Source organism: Rousettus aegyptiacus, unplaced genomic scaffold (assembly GCF_014176215.1).
Source record: "Rousettus aegyptiacus isolate mRouAeg1 unplaced genomic scaffold, mRouAeg1.p scaffold_m13_p_8, whole genome shotgun sequence".
Classification (NCBI taxonomy): domain Eukaryota; kingdom Metazoa; phylum Chordata; class Mammalia; order Chiroptera; family Pteropodidae; genus Rousettus; species Rousettus aegyptiacus.
The window spans coordinates 6,258,255-6,278,886 of NW_023416311.1; the positions used below are offsets into that span (position 1 = coordinate 6,258,255).

Below are 20,632 nucleotides of genomic sequence, written 5' to 3' on the forward strand. Positions count from 1 at the left end.
AGCCAAGAAAGAGGTTTCCTGTCTAGCTTCGCTTCCTGTAGTTCGTACTAGGAAGAGCTGTTAATTCCTTCCTCTTCCATTTACGAAGTTAAGCTAGCACACTGCAGTCATGCCCCCGGACTCCACGTGCCTCTTCTTATCTGGAGATTCTCACGTGTGCCCCGCAAGGAGTTCCTGCCCCTCTTGCTGACCCCACCCCCACCCTGGGGTGAGGAGTGCCGCTCGGACTAAAGGACACAGCCAGACGTCACCAGAGCGAACTTGCCTGCTGGGTGCTCGAAACTCAGTCCAGGGTCACGAGACAACAAAGAACCCTTTATCAAGCACATGCCGTGTTCCAGGCGCGACGCCAAGAGCTTTCGCACACACCCCACGCACATACCTCACTCTACTCGATTCTCAGGCCGACCCTGTGCTTGACAAGTGAGAAGGCAGGAAGGCCGGTTCGGGGCGTCTGTGCAGCCACTCGGCCGGGGTCCGCCCCGCGTCAAGGCCCGTGCGCAGCCACTCGGCCGGGGTCCGCCCCGCGTCAAGGCCCGTCTGCGGCCACTCGGCCGGGGTCCGCCCCGCGTCAAGGCCCGTGCGCAGCCACTCGGCCGGGGTCCGCCCCGCGTCAAGGCCCGTCTGCGGCCACTCGGCCGGGGTCCGCCCCGCGTCAAGGCCCGTGCGCAGCCACTCGGCCGGGGTCCGCCCCGCGTCAAGGCCCGTCTGCGGCCACTCGGCCGGGGTCCGCCCCGCGTCAAGGCCCGCGCGCGGCCACTCGGCCGGGGTCCGCCCCGCGTCAAGGCCCGCGCGCGGCCACTCGGCCGGGGTCCGCCCCGCGTCAAGGCCCGTGCGCTCGCCCCCGGCGTCACGAGGCGTCGCCCGCCCCTCCGGCAGCGACACGCCAGTCACCCCGTCCCACCTTCACGAGCGCTGCCTTCCCCGCGTACCCCCCATGCTGTTATTTACTTTATGTTTTTCTTCCAATTGGTGAGCTAGTTATATATTTTTAAGATATGTTAAAATAAACACGTGTTAAATTTTAAGCGCCTCCAGGTACCTCCCGCCTCCGCCCCCCACTCCGCGGGCCTCCGGTGGAGAGGGGCTCACCCAGGCGCGCCCTCCACTGCGGGACCTGAGTCTTGCTCGGGGTGTCGTCACAGTGGAGCCACCACGAGCCTCCCGGAGCTGGACACATGCACGGTATGGACAACGTCTTGCGGGGAGCAAGAGTGACACACCAGAACGGGAATTTTTCTCCAACCAAGGGTGGGAAAACTACAGCCTGTGGGCCGGCCACCTGTTTTTGTAAATAAAGTTTTATTGGCACACAGCCACATCTGAGGCGGCCTTCATGCTTCACAGGCGGAGCTGAGCTGCAGCCCAGAATGCCCGGCCCTCTGCAGAAGACGCCTGCCAACCCCTGCCCCGGGTACCGCGGCCCCACCTAACGGTCGGTCGGTAAACGCCCGTCTACAGGGACGGTACCTATGATTCTGCTGATGAACAGACCTGAGCCAAGTTTAAAACAATGCCATCTAACGAATATTTATTTACGGAGGGGTTACTATGTGGCAGTCTTGGCCAGCGGCTGGCTTACCAAGGTGAACAAAGCTGGGATCCCACTTCCTGAAAGAAGCAGGCTATAAACAAATACTACGCCACAGTAAGATGTTAGGGTAGAATCCGATGTTTTATTTTTTCCTATAAAGTGAACCCTGGAAACCTAACCTTTTTGTTCTTTAAAACTTTGAAATTCTAAAACCATAACCTTGGGCTAAGTTTTCTCTTCCACTGGCTTTTTTTTTTTAAGCATAAATACTAGAGATAAAACTATAATTCTGTGAAATTACTTATTAACTTTTGCAGGAAGATCGACTTATTGGAATTTTTCGTAATTGCCAAATTCGCTCTGGGCTCTCTACTATACAGTTCTAATCTCTCTGTTGAGAGTGCAAAAAAGAAAAGGTAACGGAATATAAAAGCAAGCAGTTAAATAGCTGGACTTTTGTTTTTTAATACTGAGTTTTTAAAGGGGAATCCATATTGGCTGGGTCACATATTAACCTTATGCTGAAAAAGGCACGAGGGACAGAGACAATGGCCGGGTTCAACCAACATTTCATTATCTACTGTCTATCTTTGCAACTTCAACCAGGTATCAGGTGAATTAAGGGGAAAACCAATTTCTACATCCCGTGGAGATGATGAAAGTGATTATCCTCAGGCAGCACAAAGAGAAGACAGAGAGGAATGGGAGCCGCTTCACAACTGTGCGTCTGTCCTGCCCCGATAACTATTTATTTGCTCTGGCTATTGACGTTTTTGTATCACACAAAGGCGGTTTCCTGTTGAGCTTCAGAAGCAGAGACAGAATGTATCTGTTTCTAGGGAAACCTGAGCTGGGAAGTTCGCAGGCCTCGATTCAGACGCAGCCCCACACGCGCGGCGGCCCACTGCACGGTGACGCCCCGCTCCCCACCCCCAAAAGCTCCCTCGTCCCATGTGGAAATCAGTGCCACGGGGTTCGTTATTAAATCACTGACGCATCCCACACGATGACTCAGAACCGTTCAGCAAGCTTGCTGGAAGGAAGCTGGGTTTTACCTCCATGGTGGTTTGAGGAGGGATGTGCTCTTTCAAAGGATATTTTATAACAACACAATTATCGTAATTAAAAGCTACCCTGGATATTCTGATGAGCTTTTGACATATTTTTGAGTACTGGCATTTTAAGCACAAGGAGATAAATGAGACCAAAATAGTATTAGGGAATAATATTGCTCTGTGGGGGGAAAGCCGAGGCAATATTAAATACCACCTGCCGTCATCGCCCCCAATTTTATGATGGTCTTTAAGTTAATTAATCTTACAAAATGTCATCTGAACTTCTGACTTTCCAAAATGAGTTCGAATTACATTGCTGTGCCCCAAGCGATCTCCTGCATGACTGAGTCACGGGCGAATCTATTCCTCATGAGAGCCACCAACCTGAGCCTCTTAAACCAAGCAGGTGACTTAGCCTGCCACAGAGCTGTGTCCATATCAGACCCGCGCTCTTCCAGAAGTTGCCATGGTTTGGTCTGTGTTTGAAAGGCCATTAAGCAAAGGGCCTGCTTTGGTTAAGCCACTAAAACTGACAGGTGACTGCAGGAAGGGCACCCATCACCCCGGTTTTCTTTGTAGCAGCAGGTTTGGATGAAGATCCGAAGGCCAGAAGCTAAGAAGAGGACACCGTCTCATACATACGTGAAGGTGGTCCCCAGGGGAAATACCAGGGGGCCACTTGTGAAGAGAGAAACGGGCCGCTGAGTGAACCCAGAAAGCCAGCATGTGGATCAGAGCAGAAAGACGCGCACGAGGGGCTCCCCAAGACGGAAGGACTTGGAGGCTGTGTGATGTGGGCCGACACTCGGGACACGCCATGGGGAGGTATGCCTGGAGCCCAGCGAGAACACAGACGTGGTCTGCTCTGTGCCTGGCACACAGTGGGTGCCAAGCAAAGACACGAGCCGTGTCTGCTGGCCGCTGAGGGAAGGAGCAGGAGTCAGAGAGCTGCGGTCCTTCGCCCGCCCCGCAAACCTTGAGGAGGCATTCACTGTGCTCCCGGGGCTCAGAGCCTGGTGGGGGACTCGGGCGAGTCAAGATGTACGAGTCTGCTGGGACCAAGGGAAGATGAGGAGTTAGGCGGGGGCACTCGGGGCGCCTCATACAAAAGGTGTCAAGCTTGGGTGGGAGTCGGCCAGGTAGAACCTACGAGGTGGAGACCGTGGTGAAGGGGGAGGAGCTGGCTTCTCCAGGGGGTGAGGAGGCCTCAGCAGGGCGGAGGCTGTGCAGCCACGTGGCCCTCTGGCTGCTGGGTGGAGACTGGACTGGAATGGGGTAAGAGTGGGGCAGGGGACCAGTTCACAGCTGTCGCTGTGACCCAGGTGGGTGGCCCAAAGAGCTGGACAGGCTGGAGAGACTAAGGAGGTAGGGTAGGGTAATGACACAAGCCTTATCAGAGTATTCCTGGGCAAGCAGGCCCCACTGCAGGCGGTCCGTCAGGGCCCCGGGGCCTCAGGCCATTCCGAGTGGATAAGAAGGCCAGCTCCGCGCTCTGTCCCGTGCTCAGCAAGCAACCTCTCGATTATAATTTAGCGTCCCAGATCGCTGTGGCTACAGAAAGAGGCTGCGCTACTGGGGCTGAGGGGACGGGTTCAGTCTCGCCCTAAACCAATCAGCTGACACTGCACTGCGGTGGCAGCTCCTCGTCTCTGTGAGCTGGGGCAAGTGGAGTCCCCCTCCGAGACACAGAGCTGGTCTGGGTGTGCCTGCACGTCCTTTCGGAGGTGCGGGGCTGCAGGCCCGGCAAGGGAGGAGGCTGCAGCAGCCGAGACGACGCCTCCTCCGGGGCCCCGGGCAGGCAGGCAGCAGGCTCTCCCGAGGGTGCCTGGAGAGGACCGTGGGCTCTCTCGTTACAAGCGTCTACAGGTCTCTCAGTATCTGGGGGTGACCGCGGTGCATGTGTGCTCCATCCTGCGACAGGAAACCACATGCCACTCAAGACTGTGGCTGACAAGCGGAGAACAGAGAGCAGCCACGGGGATGGCATTTGCATCCTTTAACTTTTGATATAAAAGGAACCATCTGCGTGGCATTGAATGTTCTCTGTGACATTATTCTGTTACAAAACAGTCTCCGTGACGGTCCTGATGCCATCTTGACACTTCGTTTCCTTGTCATCAGAACAGTTTTCTGCACCAACTCGAGCATGGCATAAAATTTCAAAGGCCTTAATAGAAGTTTTCTAACTTCATCTCCATGGAACAGTTGGAAAATGTCTCCAATTATGCAAGCTTTTTGTAAAATGCCTCAAAAATACAGAAGGGCCTATTGTACGTTTTGCAAGTAAATGAGAACCATTTAATGCTCAAAGATGAAAAGAAAGGTGTCAGAATTTTTTTTTTTTTTAACGAATGCCCGTTACTGGGTCAGGCCTCCTCCCTCTCCCTACCCTCTAATAAGTAAATATATTTAAATTTTAGAAAAGCCTAATGAAGTACTCAGGAAAGATCTAAAAGGAGGCATTATGACCAACCCAAGACACGCAGTTGTCGAAACCGGAAGACTGCCGAATCACGGGTAACTCGGGGGACCGGCGCAGAATGCACTGCTTCTCACGCAAGGATACTGCGCGTGCTCCCAGGAGAGATGCGCGCACGGGCTCGTGCCACACAGCGCTGTCGGCAACCGGGGTCTCCACCAAGGGAGTGACTTCCTTTTGTGTGGGTGTGCGTGCACGCGTCACAGGTGTGATCAGCTAAACACGTACCGCACAGTGAGAGCACACTGGCTTCGCGTCCCTGTCCTGGTTCTGGGGGATTCTGTCTCCCTAGAGGAAAGCTGGCGAGGCCCAGGACCTCCCCAATACAGCCCACCTGGGGCTCCAGGTTACAGCCGATGTGAGCGTGAAGCCCGGCTCTTGAAGATCGACCTGCCCCTCAGAGAAATGAGGACAGGCGCCTTGGCATCCTTCCCCTTCTGGGGCACACGGAGCCACACTCAGAGCCCCCCTCACCTCTAGCCCGCTACCTGCAGGACCCCCATCTTGAGCTGCTCACAACCAGCCTAGGAGAGCTACTTCTGCTATTCCTACCTCACAGACGAGGAAACTGAGGCTCAGAGGGGCTACGCGGCTTCTCCAAGGCCACATGGCCCATGAGTGACAGAGCTGGGCTGCTCTCTCCCCTTTGCCATGCTGCAGAGGGGCAGGAGAAGGATCTGGAAGCCGCCTCCTCAGATCGCCCTTCCACCCAGACGCCGGGGGCCCGGGAGCTACCTGCTCTGGCGAACTTGTCGGCCAGCTCCCTCCGAATGGCCCGGGTCAGGTTGAAGTAGTTGTCGTCCTCGTCGATGCTCTGGAGGAACAGCGGGATGTGCTGGAAGACCACGGCGTGCCGGCACCTGTGCTGCTCCGCGAGGCGCAGCTGCTGGTCCAGCCACGCGTCCTGGGCCTGCTTCAAGGCAGGGCACCCGGAGCAGTTGTACAGGAACTGGGAGTTGAGGACCAGGAACAGGACGCCCCCGACCCAGAAGCTGAAATAGTCATCTCCCCACGTCTGCTGGAACTCCGCGACGGTCTCGGGGGTGGGGACGTTGCCCACGTCGTGGTTGCCGCTGACGAGGACCAGCGGGATCTCGCTGTCCACGTCCCTGAGCACCCGCTGCAGGTCCGCCGTCTGCTCCTTCCGCCAGGGCATGCCTGCAAGAGTGAGGGTCACGTCCTGACATGGCCACGGCTGCTTACGCGTTTACCAACACCAAACAAGAGAGAAGAACCTGGAAACCCTTTCATCCCGGCACGTGGAAACTGCAAAACACCCACATGCTAAAAGAAGATCGACAAGTGAGACGGACACTTGTCCCCCTGGGTTGAACTGTCCTCTCGGGACGCCTTGGAAATTCAATGCCTGAGTGGCCATCTGACCCAACGCTGCTCACTGAGTGATGGGGGAGTAACACTAAATAACAGCAAAGCTTAATTTCTATCTTTTATTTAGATGAAAAACAAATATAAATAGTTGTAACATCTCTGCCCCATCTCAGCAAGTCACGACGTGCACACCTGGGGTGTGTGGGCCCAGCTTCGAGCCCCTTCACGGGAAAACCTCTCAGAACCTGAATGGCTTGGCCACCCGGAGTTGTACGGGAACTGGGAGGGTCAGATGGCCACTCAGGCATTGAATTTCCAAGGCGTCTCGCTGTGCCCCTCATACAGGGAACGAGGCGCTGTACATGCTACTAACAGGGCGTCGGGGTGCGAGGGCTCAACATCTCAACGTTAAGCGTATCGCCCCGCACACAGGATTCAGTCTGAAGGTCAGTATTTTGATAAAGAGTTGGAAAGCGTGTCGGGACCCTCCTCCCTCAGATTCCTCGCCTCCGCACTTCCTATGATAACATATTAAAACTTTAATAAATGGGTGTTTTAGTGACCTATTCAGTTCCACATCTGTTTTTTTGAGCCCCTCTGTGCTAATTTATTCAACAAATATTTACTGAGTACCGACTATATATAAGGCACTCATTTCGTTACTGGGGGCGAGCCGAGAGCCAAAGACACACAAATTCTTCCCTTCAAACTAAGGAGTCTGCTAACTTGTCAAGGAAATTAAAGATGCGCGCCCAGCAGTTTCAGAGATGGTCCTCGTTCCGCGGCATGTTAGTCCTGAAGAGTTTGCCTGGCATCATGCAAAGCCAGCCCAAGAATAATAAAGAAGAGCCCACTTTCTTAGGGATGATGAAAACTCGCCTGAAAAAGGTTGTCATAAACAGGAAAATTATACCCAATATTTCATTTCCATCATGAATTAACAAGCAAGCAGAAAATTCCAAATGAAACAATTACGGCTAAGACAGACCATAAAGCAGAAATAAAGGAATTCAGTCTAGACGGTCATAAAATAGGCAGATGTGAAATAGGAACTGGTAGAACTCAGGAAAGAAACCGAAGGAACAGACAAAACCATTTCAGAAATTATGACTTGAAGAGATTGGCAGCAGCGAGATTTCCTTTAGGCCAAGGACATGCCAGTTTTTCTCAATGTCCCACATGAGCTCACGAAGACTATGTATTATTCTCTAACTGTTGAATGTGGAGATCCTCATATTTCCACTCAATCAAACCTGTTAATGGTATGATTCAAATCTCCTATGTCATTATCCTTTGCTTTTGGCCCACTGGTCTGCATCAATTTCTGAACGGCTTAGTTAAGTTGCCATTGTAATCGCGAACCGACCGATCCATTTCCCCCTTGAAATTCTGCCAACTTTTGTGTTCATTTACTTTTTTAGCTGCACTGTCATATGCCTAGGAGTTGAGGATTCCTGTATCTCACTGAACTACTTTTATATTGAACCCTAATAAAATAAATAAAAAGAGAAGAAAGAGGGAGGTCCACCCTTTTGAATGCGGTCAGCAAGACTAGCCCTTCCTCACTGAAGTATCTCGGCAAACTCTCAGAAACCAGCTGACCCTAACAGCGAGGGTTTGTTTCCGGACTCTCAGTTCTACCCCACTGCTCCGTACACCTGTCCTTCCGCCAGCAGCACAGTGCTTAAAAACTGCAGCTTTTCGGTAAGTTTAACATCAGGAAGAGAGCCTCCAACTTTGTTCTCCGTGCAAGGCTGTTTTCGCTATTCCGAGTCCCCTAGATCTCCTCATGAGTTTTAGGGTCGTCCTGGGGTAACTGTAGCGTCAAGGAGAGCTAAGCTCATGGTCCACCGCTGAGGCAGCACATGGACTTTTAGGAAAGCTGGTTTGGGTTTCTGTCAGCGCAGACACACTCACAGCCATGAACTGTTCTGGAACTGGACTGTGACCCAGCAGGGTTGGCCCACGCCCAGAGACTAAAGGTGACGGGCACTTCTGAAAATAATGTCTCGATGCCTCGTGCACCTGCCCTATACAGGGGGGGGGGGGGGCCGTGAGGGCATGGGAGCCCCGACGTGTTCTGAGAAGGGTGGCATGTTGGGAGGGCTGTGTCCTCATGCAGGTCGCCCTGCGAAAGGCAGACGGGACAGGTTACAGCGGGGTGAATGGCCAGAGAGGGGCTGGGAGAGGGGCGAGTTTATGGTTTTCAGCCAAGGGGTAATAAAAGCTAGAACAGGGGCGTAACACTAGAAATGGGAAGGAAGGAAGATGGTCTAAACGTGTACGAGCTTCGTCCTGTCTGAGGTCCGAGGTGCGAATGTTCTGTCACCGTGTGAACTAGTCCTGCCGGCCAAGGTCTTCCAAAAATCATTCCCCCCACGTCCCCAGAGTGATCATCTCTCTGGTATGCAGATTCTTTCGAACCGACTCTGCTGCTACTTACTATAAGATGCGCACATATACAGCAATGGGATATTTGACTTAACAAAATACCGCTGGGCACGTGGTCCATGCAAGACAGAGGACAATGCAATGTCCAGAGACAAAGGGGCTCCGGGACGGTCATAAGCAGATTCCCCTCTGGGGCTGGCAAGTCCGCTCACAGAAAGAAATGAGCACAATTCACTTCCGTTTAGAGCTGCTGGGTGTCAGAAGCGCGGAAAGGTCATATTTAGAATGATTGCCTCTTTTTACTTTAAGATTCTATTTTATAATAGGAAGTCGGGCACCCGTGGCCATGCCTCTAAGTCTTGGGTTCCATCTGGGATTTTAAATATACGACCTAATGAAAAGTTAATAGGAGTTTCACAGTCAAACTCCAAATACACTCACTGCTCTTTCAAAGCCAGAGGCAAAATCTAAAAAGCCCCAGTCATCACGGGCTAGAAGGAAAGGAATTATTTGTCTCAACACCTGGTGTCCCACTGTGCGCTAGGTCACGGACACACTAGCGTGAGACGTTATCTTTGTTCTCATGGGGTTCGAAGTCCAGAGCGGAACCGGACATGGAACCAGGCGATGACCACGCGCTGTAAAGGTGCGTGACGGGAACACCAGGCCGTGTGGAAGCACAGGTCGGGGTAACGACACAGCCGGGGGGCGCGAGACAGCCTTCCCAGGGGGCGCAGCATCACGAGGCTGAGGAGGAGCCGGGGCCCGCTCGAGGCAGCACGGGGCTTTCCTAGGCAGAGGAACGGCAGGGCAGAGGCGCAGGCGTCGGAAGGAAGACCTGGCGCTTTCTGGTAAGTGGGGCCGCGAGGCGCGTACCCGCCGGAGCAACAGAGGGAGCTCGCTCGCACTGCCGGAGTGTCTCCTGTGCACTCAGCGCCGAGCCGCGTGCTTTACACAGCTATCGCGTCTGCTCCTACGAGAACCCTATGCGGCAGAATTAGTAATCCAAATGGGGAAACTGAGGCACGGGGGAGGCCCTCGTTCAAGGTCACAGATTTCCTAAGCGGCGTGGCTGAATTTTAACCCAGGGAGGGCTGCTAGATAAAATGTAAGACATCCGGTTAAAAGTGAATTCAAATGGATATTCTTTTAGTATAGTATGCCCCGTGCAATATCTGTATTCCTGTACTTTTATTTGCTAAATCTGGCAACCCGAAATCCAGGTCCCATCGGGTTAACCCAGCCTGACTCCAGAGCTGGTGCTCTCAGGTACGGATGGAAAAGGGCCATATACCATCTCCTGGCTGGTGTCACGAGCAGATGCAGGGTGAACGTGATCCGGGGGGAAGAGAGCCAGCTGCAGGAAACTCCGTGGGTCTACGTGGAGATGCAAGACGATGACCACTTAGAGGTAATCGGCCTGACTGCATTTTTCTTGATGTGTTACCCATCCTCCAGCTAGCGACAATCAGAAAGTGTTGCTAATACAATTTGTTGGCGAGAGTGTAGGGGAAACCGGTTCCCTCTTATAGTGTCGGCTGGAGTGCAAAAGGTCTTCTTTATTCACATTTGAAAACCCACACGCATACGCTTAGTCACCAACATTTTAATATCTGGGAATTTTCCCAACAATTTGTGTAAAAAAAAAAAGTACAAACGAGAATGTTTATTACAGCCTGTCTGTCAGAGCGCAGCAGGGCTGGGAGCAGGACGAGGGGGACGAGGGTAAGACTTGAGGGGGTCCCCACTCCCAGGTTGTGCAAGAGCTGGCCCCACATCTGCACGACCCCAGGACCGAGTGTCCCCTTAAATCCAGCTTCCCCGATGCCGCCCTCGCTTCCCCCGACCCTGGTCTTGTAGCACACAGTCACGGACAACCTAAGGCAACGTGGATAGGAGACTAGGCAAATAAATTATGGTCTAGCCAATCAATGAAATACTATGTAGCCACACAAAAAAAGAATGAGGTAGACTGTCTACATTAAGGGGAAGAAAAAGCAAGATGGATACAGGCACCCCTCAGAGAGACTGTGAGTTCGGGTCCGGGCCATCGCAACAAAGCGAGTGGTCATCTTTTTCACTAGTGGAGGGTCCTGCCTTCGATTCGTGTGTGGGCGGTGGGGGGGGGGGGGCGGGGAGCAACATCTGTTAGCGCAATAAAATGTGGTGTGCCTGTGCATTGTGCAGAATTTGCTGCCTCTTACGTGTAAAAGAAAAAAAGGAGAACTATACATACATATGTGCATATACTATCTTTGGAAAGATGTCTTAACAACTGGTACTATGTGCTGCCTCTAGGGAGAGAAACGGGTCAGGAGAGAACATCTTATACATTTTTTACATTCTTTTGTAACTTATGAAAGTTGATCCATATAAACAGATTCCCTATTAAAAATGTAAAGAAATTACAAAAACAAAATATAAGGAAAATATACGCATTGCACTGCACACACACACGCATGCGTGTGTTGCCATCGGGCCACTGTCAGAACCGACAAGACGGGGCAACCTCATACACTCCCGGATGAGCCCACGCAAGAGCCTGGTGTCCTGGCACGGCCCGTCGTCTGCACGGGGTTGCCGCTCGGTTTAGTGAGTTGGGGGCACCGTTTTTCGCCCGAGGTGATGGCACCCCAGAAGAGACTGGTCAGAGCCGCGCAGAACCAGGCCCTTCTTGCCTGTGGCCCTGTCCACGGAGAAGGAAGTCCTTGCCCTAAAGTACCGGAGTGCCGGGTCCTCTTCTGTGTTCTCAGCGGTATCTGACACCGCACACCCATCCGGGGCTTCAGCTGCTGGCAAGTCCTTCTCGACAGGCTGCTCTGTTCCTATGTGTGCGCTCAGCGCTCTTTCCCAGGGCTTCGTGTTTCAGCTGAGGAACCACCTTCTCTTCCATGCCTTTGATAGCAACACTGGTTTCTGATTTCATACAGGTTCTGTGCAAAGCTCAGTTTACAGCTCAATATGACTAAACAGAATGATATGTTGCTATTAAGATAAAAAATCCCATGCCTGGTTCATTCATTCCACATTTAAACTCTGTGGGGCGTGGCAGATTAAAAGTAAACATCGGCATGGACCTGAGATGGCCATTCAGGAAATATTGCCATAATATTTCAGAAGCAATGGTAAAACCCTTCGGGGGAATGAGATGAACTCTCGGCCATGGAGCTTTTCCTAGGATTTTAATGCACTGCAATTTATTGTTTATTGAGAACCCAGGTGGGTCACTTCATTTCCAAGAACGCAGGTGTCCACGTCACTGCCATTTTTTTTTTTTCCAGCTTAAGCCTCTATCTTTTGAAGAGAAAATAGTCGCTATGCCTCATTGAAAGTATATCTCGACCAGAAGTGCAGGCACATACTACAGAAATTTAGTGCTTACGTGGCAAGCAAAAAAAAATCCTGATAATATTCATTTTGTTTTCCCTTTTGGGGGTAAAGGAAAAAGGAAGCCTTTGCAAAGTACTAGAGAACGTAACCTGGTTACAGAAAAGGCGGAACGAGAAACGAACTGCAAACCCATGGGCCCCCTTTCCTTTTTGACCATCCGTACCCCAGCCACCATCACGCAGTGATGGCAAAATTCCACCAGCAGCTACTGTTAAAAACCGTCCGCCTCTGAGGCCTTCAGCCTGCTCTCTTTCCTAGGGGGGCTGTCTAAATAACAGACACCACCAATAGATTTAAACAACGCTGTGAATCTCTTTACCGTTTCCGTAATAAGTTTTTCCTTTTTTTTTTTTTTCAACAAGTACAAGCGAACCAATATTCTCTGTAGCAACAGGACAAGAAAGGATGTTGCTTAGTGAAAGAAAATGAGATCTCTCTATTCCCTAGTCCCCACTGGCTCAAGACTCTAATGAGAACTGATGCTGATGTACTCAACCACCGTCAGGAAAATTTAACTTAAACAGCGAGCAGAGGCACAGTCAGGTGGTGCGACGCGCTGCTCACTCGGGATACGGAGTGGACTTCCCGGTTAGATACCCATCGCAGCGAAAAGAACGACAATCCATACGGCCCTGGTAAGCTGAGGAGTCACCTGCGAACCCGGTGGCGTCTCCCGCTGAGGCCTGGGAGGGGAAGCGGAGGACCTGGTCTTCGACGGGGAAGCTTCCCGTCCCAGAGAGACCGCGGCTGGACTTTGCCAGACCCGTTCACACCCATGTAGCCTTCTCCGCCGGCCCTAGCCCTCGGCGCTTCCTTCCGCCTGGGACTTCACATGGACGCTGGCTTCGCCACGGCCCCGACCCCGAGGTCGGGCCATGCAGAGCGGAGCCGTCTCCAGCAGCATTTGCTTTGCACAACAAAGATGTTCGTTCGGTCAATGTGTGTGGATTTGGTCTAATTCGGGGTTGTCTGAGTACAGAAGTAAACAGGAAGACACTGGGCCAAGCACCGAACGCCCGCCTCGGGTCCCTCCTCTCCCTGACCTCGGCAGCCTCAGGACCCTTCCTCCCAGGCCAGGCTGTCTGATGAGATCAGGGGCTCCAGCAGCGTCTCCACCCAGCCCCATCCATCCACTTCTGCGCAGCCCGTTCCTCTCTGTCCTCTCAAGTCTCTTTCCCTAACAGAACTGCGGCCAATTGTTAGACAGTTAAAGACACAACTTACGGCTTATACCAATCTGTGACGCCACAACAGGTAGAAGCATCTGCCTGTTATAAGCTGAACTGTTTCCTCCTCCCACCCACCCCCCCCCACTCACCCTGCCCCACCCCCCAAAAAATAAGCCATATGCTTAAATTCTGACCCCCAGGAACTGCGCATTTAAGCATCTCCCCAGGAGAGTGGGCCTCCGTCCTTCTTACACCCCTCTTTACCTATCCCTCTTGCGACACAGAACGGCAGGACCCCTGGTTTAGCTCTCTGCAGGAGGATGGCAGGAACCTTCTGGCTGGCCCCTCGCTTCCACGAGGACCCCTGTGCAAGCTGCTCCCACGCAGCCACCAGCAGCGCGAACTTTTCCAGTGTGTCACCAGCCTGTACCGTTGCCCACCTCTCCCCATCACGAGCGGGTCAAAGTTACATATACGCAATCTCATCTTCCCACATTTGACCCCATCTGCCCTTCCATCCATCCTCCCTTTAATGCTGCAATGAGCGGCCTGTGGCGCCTTATGCAAGAGGCACCTTCGGAAACCCTGCCCAATTCAAAGCTTGCACATTTCAAGACGACTCCTGAAACGGAAATGCGTATTTGTGTACCAACTGGAGTGTCTCCGCCATTTTGCAAGAGCACAAGGATAATCTGGCATTTACTCATCAGTTTCTCCAGCTCTACAGTGACACAATTCTTGACAAATGTCTAATTTGAAGGCATTTGTGTTTTCAAGGCTAAAGCATTAAGAAAGGCTTTTTTTGGGGGGGGGGTATCATGCTATTTTGGGTTCACATGGCATCAATCCCCCTGTTCTACTACCAGCATTTATAGGTGAGCAAACTAAGGTGTACTACAGTCACAGGGGAGGGAAGGGGACAGGGAATGCGGCCTCAGCCCAGCCGCGCAAAGCCCAGGGCTCAGCCATAGGGGCCTGGCCTGGAAACTGGCCCGTCAGCAGGGCTCACAGGTGGACAGTGGGGCAGTGGGGAGACCCAACGTCCCAAATCCCACTCTGCGACCAACCAGCCCTGCTCTCCTTTGCAACAATCGATTGCTAACGCCCCTCGCTATCGCTAGTGAGCGCTTCTGCCTGCCAGGGCACCGGGGGAAGCACTCGCACGTGCTGTTTCGTCATGACAACAGTCCTGTCACCATGACACCACCTCTTCCTTAACGGTGTGCTGCCGTAACCTCTCCAGGTATAAAGCACCAACGGTAATCTTGCTAGGCCTATTTTCTATGGATGGGAAAAAAACACAAACAATGACGTCACGTGTGTGGAGCTAGGTGCCTGGGCCAGTGTGATGCGTGAGGACACTGTCCTTTCCCCTATGACGCTTAGAATGTGCACACAAGGCTTAACTGTGCCAGAGATGTCAGGACGAGGGACGCCTCCACTCGATGTTAAGGGCTGTCCTCACGGATCCCGTCAGGGAACCACTAAGTGACCACACAGATCATAACGCACACAGGCTTTCAACAATAAACACTGCGACCCTGGGTTTCCAAGGTACAGATAGTACAACCAAGTGTGTGTCAAAAACGAGGGAGTCCGGGAGTCCGAGACTTACTGAGATGTGTCCAATTTAATCACTCAGACAGGCATTCCAGCTGGTGGTAACAGGGGCTAGACAGCAGCAAACTCCTTTGACCAAACTGTCAGATCTGCCAACAGAATCAGGGAGGTCCCCGGAACTATGGGGAAAATTCTGGACATCAAAGCCATTTCTATTTAAGTGTTCCACTCTGATAACGTGATGGGAAGTCCTCGAATAAAGATGAGGCTCTACAATTTCTGAATTCACTATAATTCTGCACTTAAGAACATTACAATTTATTAATTTTCACAAGTTAATAAATTGTTGCTTTGTAAATTATCCCCTTGTAGCATCCAGCACTAAAAAGGAAAGACACTAGAATTATAAAAAAAATTTTAACCTCTTAGAGTGGTGTTTATTTTACAAATGCATTGTGTGCAAAAGTCTGTTCATAAATTGGCTGCTTGGAAAGCAATTAGGGCTCGTCACAGAAATGACACTGTAACTGGTGGTTAGATCTCAGGCTAACTCACCAAAACTGCTTCAACTACCTAAGGGTTACAATCAAGCCTCATTCCCCAGGCCACAATGTTCATTTGTCCAGAAAAACATTCGAGATTTGTTATTGTTGCCAGATTTTGTGTCTTTTCATCCTTTCAAAATTGCTCTTACCAGCTAGCATAGAAATCTAACCACTATTTATACCCATAGGTAACTGATCGTAAGGGAATTTAATATACTAGAAGAGAGAAATGTATTATGTAATAAGCACATTAAGTGCATCTGATTAGAGGGTTGGTAAAGGTATAATTTTGTGGTTATCTATACTTAGAAATATTATTTGTTACATTAATAGAAGTAAAATGCACCAAATTAGCAGTTTTAGGATAACTTATCTCTGATGTACGAAGAAGCAGGGGAGATAAAAATGAAAGGTTGGAAGGCTGATTATATTCTCGAGACCCCAAAGAAAGAAGAGTAAGGTGAGCCAAGGTCACGGCTGGAGTTTGATCGAACAAAGCAAAGAACATTCCTGGATTACTTAGCTCACTTTACAGGAAGGAATGACAAACGCGACGGGCAGCTCTCGTTCATGGATTCTAACCATGGCTAAGCGCCTGCACTGCTGCACCCTGACAAGCCTGTTACTGCACTACAAGTAACATGCCACATGCCTGGTTCACCAGGCACCTGGGGCCCCTCCTCATGCTAATGGTATTCTAATGAGTAAAACCACAGCAAAGGAAGCAAATCATAACCAGAGGAGAAGCCCGGGCCTTGCTGGTTCTGTGATGCAGGAAGGGTAAGTCACTAAGTCGAGGACAAAGAGCCAGCCCTCCCGGGCAAGGGTCTGGGCGGTAAATGGAAGGGACGCCCAGAGTCTGGGAACTCGGGAGCGACTCAGGCACTGAGTGTGTCTGCCACCTTGTCTGTAGGCATGGTCTCCACCACTGTGGGCAGAGAAGGTGTTTGGGACTCACGGCCATCCCTGCCCTGCTTCTTGCAATCTCTGTAAAGGAAGGAGTCTCCGGAGGGAGCCCCGGGGGTGGGCGGGGGTCAACGTGCATCATCGGTTCTCTGGGGAAACACTATCTGACTTCCGGTTCAGGGCTCGAGGGTTCCACTGTGTCTCTCAGTCCTACTGTCCCCAAACTGAAACGGTGGAGCCGCTCCTGGGGTGAGGGGGACACCTGACACACACTTGGGACATCACGGTAGGGTGCTCAGGTTTGCCTAGACCCAAACATAACCTGATTGGCTTGAAAATCCTAAATATAATAACATGCTCAGGGTTTTGCAACCTAAGGGAAAGAATTCCACAAATAATACCTTCAGTCTGTGTTCTTTATTAATCTTTATCTGATGAAGACTTGGGATCAGCATTATCTTGTCATTTTGTTGACAATGCAGAACGTAGAAAACAATGTCTGGAGTAGCTGCAAAAATCTGAGAGCAAAAAACCTTGTTTTTATAAAACCTTTAAGTAGAAGTAACTCATAGAAAACACAAGGGTATGTTATGTTTGGTGATACTGAGCGCTAAAAGCCATCTTAATTAAAACTGCAATAGAGGTTTCCAGTTAAAGACGGTGGATTGAAAACTCTTAGCTCTGTTCCTTCCACAAACCCTAATGCGAAGACAGTAAACTCTCAAGGACAAACATAATGGGAATGGAGAAAACAGCCACAGACACATAAAAACCAGAAAGTAGATAAACAAGTGGTGATGGGCTTACTCAACTCGGAAAGTTAGGTATTCAGCTGGTGATTGGGAAGGCAACAGACTGGCTTGGTAGAGGCACTTTTGAAAACTCTTTGGTGGTTTCTATAAAAGCTAAACCCAAATCTTCCCAATGCCCCAGCAATTCCACTCCCAGGACTATTCCCAAAGAAATGAGTGTGTAGGTCTGCTAAAAGACAGGAGGGTCGTAGCAGCTTTATTCATAGGAGTCTCAAAACAGAAATGGCCCAGATATCCAGCAACGGTGAAATCAGTGGATAATCATTAGACCAATAACGCACAGAAGTCAAACTGCTGCTACATGAAACGACACGGATGACTCTCAGACAGCATATACGATAAAAGAAACCAGAATTTTTATGCATTTTTATGCAACTGCATTTTCACGAAGTTCAAGAACAGGCAAACCCAGCTGATGGTGGCAGAGAGGTTACAGATAGAGAAGACGCACGAGGGACCTTCTGGCATGCAGCCAGTGCTCTCTACCTTGATCTGAGCAATGGTTAAGGATGGATTTGCACGTTCAGTCTCTTTACTTTGGATTAATTGCATTTGACTTTATATTAAATCTCGATTTTTAAAAACGAAGAAAAACAAAAAGAAAAAATCCTTGGAAATAGGAGTAAGAGATAGCTAAAACAAAGATGGCTTGAAATTCCATGAGGCTGGACCACTGTCCTTCTCACTTTGGCAGGTGGGGGCTTTAGTCTTTGTAAAGAGTAAACAGGAGGATTCTGAGGCCCAGCAGGGAGTTGAGGACGGGAGTCCCACAGTGAAGACAGGAAGATTAAGACAGAGGTTTGACCCTGATTTTGTGATCACAGCCTTGATCCTCCAAATGAGAGCAGCCAGGCGGCACCCTCTGGGGCATCTGAGAGCCAACAAAAGACCCCAAGGCACTGACGCTGGGGAAGGGGGAGCCTTCACTCTGTGGTGAAGACGTGAGATGTGAGACCCCCAGACACACACAGCGGCCGATCAGCTTTTTCATGCTGCATGTTGTTTTTCCTGCACTCAAACTGGGGCGGCCGGCTGCGGATCATTAGACACCTGAAGAAAGTGTCCAATATGAAAGGCATACCGAAACAATCGGAAAGGAGGCAACGGAGACTATTTAGGGAGAAGGGAAAAAAACTATCATTACTATTCTCAGAGAGAGAAGAGAGGATACCGCATTCATCAAACAATTACAGGATGCTATTTTAAAAATAGTAATGACCAAAAAAGCTCTTGGAAATTAAGACTATCGCAGCAGAAATAAAAATCCAGAAGCCTTCAAAGACAAAGCTATGGAAATATCTTAGGAAATAGAATAAGCAAGGAAGCGGGGTGGGGGGGAGTTAATAATATTTGAGGAACAGTAGAGGAAGTCCAACGTCTGAATAATATGAGTACCAGAGAATATAAAAAAACTCACAGAGGAGAATGATCAACGAGATAATTTTAAAGGATTCAAAGCCCATGACTTTCAACAGATTCAGAAGATTCACACCACAGTACGTCACAGTGATATTTCAGAACCTGGGCACAAAGAGAGGATCCTGCAAGTCTCCAGCATGGAATCAGAATGGAACTGAACCTCTCAAAATCCGCACTGAACAAGCAAAGACAAGGGAGCAAAGCTTTCGAAATTCTGAGAGAAAAGGACTCCTCGCCTAATGTTCTCCACCTGGCCAAACTACCAACTATCGATTTAGTGTGAGGAGGAAATGAAGGCATTTTCAAATGTAAATTCTTCCCCAGAAGCTGCAAGAGGATGTGAACCATCTAAACAGGAAGGAAACGGGAGCCAGCATGAGCGAGGGGAGGCAGCCGGCCCGAGATGGGGGCAGACCCCCGGGGTGCTGGCTGCTGGTGGGCGTAGACAGCCAGTCTGAGAACAGAGGGCCCAAGGAGAAATTCTTCAAGAAGCTGATAGAATGTCTAATGTTTTTAAATGTACTGACAGGAAATTTATGCACTTATACCTTTGGGAGAAGAGACTAAGGTTGAATTGGTACTTCTTTAAAAACTAAGAACTTTTACTTAGGAAATGCAAATGAAATTTGCAGGAAAAATCATCATGGTGTACAACATGGCTCAGTTGTGAATAATGCTTAAAATAACATACATATAGATGGACTACTATTAATTCTGAATACCGATATAACCAGAATTCAGATTTAACAAAGATGCAAATTCAATAAATAACAATAAGCAGATCCAGAAATGATGAGCAAGATGAGCACGTTATTTACAATTATGAAAGTGACTCTCAAGAAAATTAGCTAAAAGCATGGACAGTGTCGGCCTCTGGGAAGTGAGCCATGGACAGGTGAGGAGGTGTGAGCTGCTGCTTCTCAACATTCTGTGTACAACTGCTTAACTCACTAATCCGTCTGTGTATATAACACTGACAGTGATGAAAACCTAAATCACAAAAAGCGAAACTGTACATCATAACACTATTTTTGTTTACCATAAAATGGCGATCCCATAACCTACATAAACCATTGAGACGGTCCCCCTCACTGCTTGGGTGCATAAAACTTAGCCTGCTCTTGGCCTGGCGCGGTTTCCGCAGCTCCGACCGGCCGCCATCGGAGCTCTCCTGCATCGTGAGCAATGAACAGCACGTCTCACTCCTCTGGTCCTCCTGGTGGCTCTCTCGGAACATTCAAAGCCCAGGAGCAGGTGCCTGGCCTGGAGCTCCAGTGTTACACCAGTCAAGCAGAAAGTCGCAGGAAATGGAATGGGGTGAACCCTGCCAAAAGGCAGAGGAGTAGGGAGCAGTGGCTGCAGGGTCAGCTGGTAGGACTTTAGTCGCTGCAGCCAATGTTGTCTATCTCGATCTGAGTGATGGTTAAGGATGTCCAGGAGACCCTGGGGACAACTCTTTTTCATGGGCCTGAAACTCTGCCCCTCTGACACACTCCATGGGACGACTTTTCCTTATTTATCTTTTGTGAAAAAAGATGTGATGTGCAGCCTATGACTATAAAGTAATTTGTACCAAGATCCAGGTGCCCCTTCCCCAAAGATAAATGATACAAAGTGTAACAATATGTATAATTATACTGCCTGCTTTGTAGAATTTTTATAAAGATTAAATGAGTTAATCTTTGCAAAGCAGTTAGAATGATGCCTGACACACAGCAAGCCCTATATGAATGTTAGGTACATGAATAAGGGAGAACATGGTGTGTTTGCTAAGCTGCTGTGAGAAGCCTCTGTCCATAAGCTGTGCTCACACACAGATGAAATGTTTCTACAAGAGGTTGAGCAGGGGGAGGTGCCCCCTTCAGTGGCCCCAGCGAGGAAAGAAAGTTCTATTTCGATTAAACTGTCCCAAATGGTGGAAGAGAGGTGGGCCTCAATGTCCTCACAGGCCATCATCTCGGCGAAGGAAGGTATGCGTGGATAGACCACCTCCCCCCACCTTAGAAACAAGATCTCCTGGGCCTTTGGAGCCTGACTGAGCTT

General features: G+C 50.2%; 1 protein-coding gene across 4 annotated transcripts in view; it reads right to left on the reverse strand.

The window, feature by feature from the left end:
- CPPED1 (calcineurin like phosphoesterase domain containing 1) overlaps positions 1-20,632 on the reverse strand; it is a 162,434-nt gene that overhangs the window by 91,930 nt on the left and 49,872 nt on the right. For 3 of the 4 annotated variants that reach the window (XM_036226323.1, XM_036226324.1, XM_016156894.2), the window contains exon 3: positions 5,804-6,226. The exons of the other annotated variant lie outside the window; for it this stretch is intronic. In XM_036226323.1, coding sequence (XP_036082216.1) covers positions 5,804-6,226 — 423 coding nt within the window. The remainder of the gene's footprint in view (positions 1-5,803; positions 6,227-20,632) is intronic. 4 annotated transcript variants of the gene reach the window in all.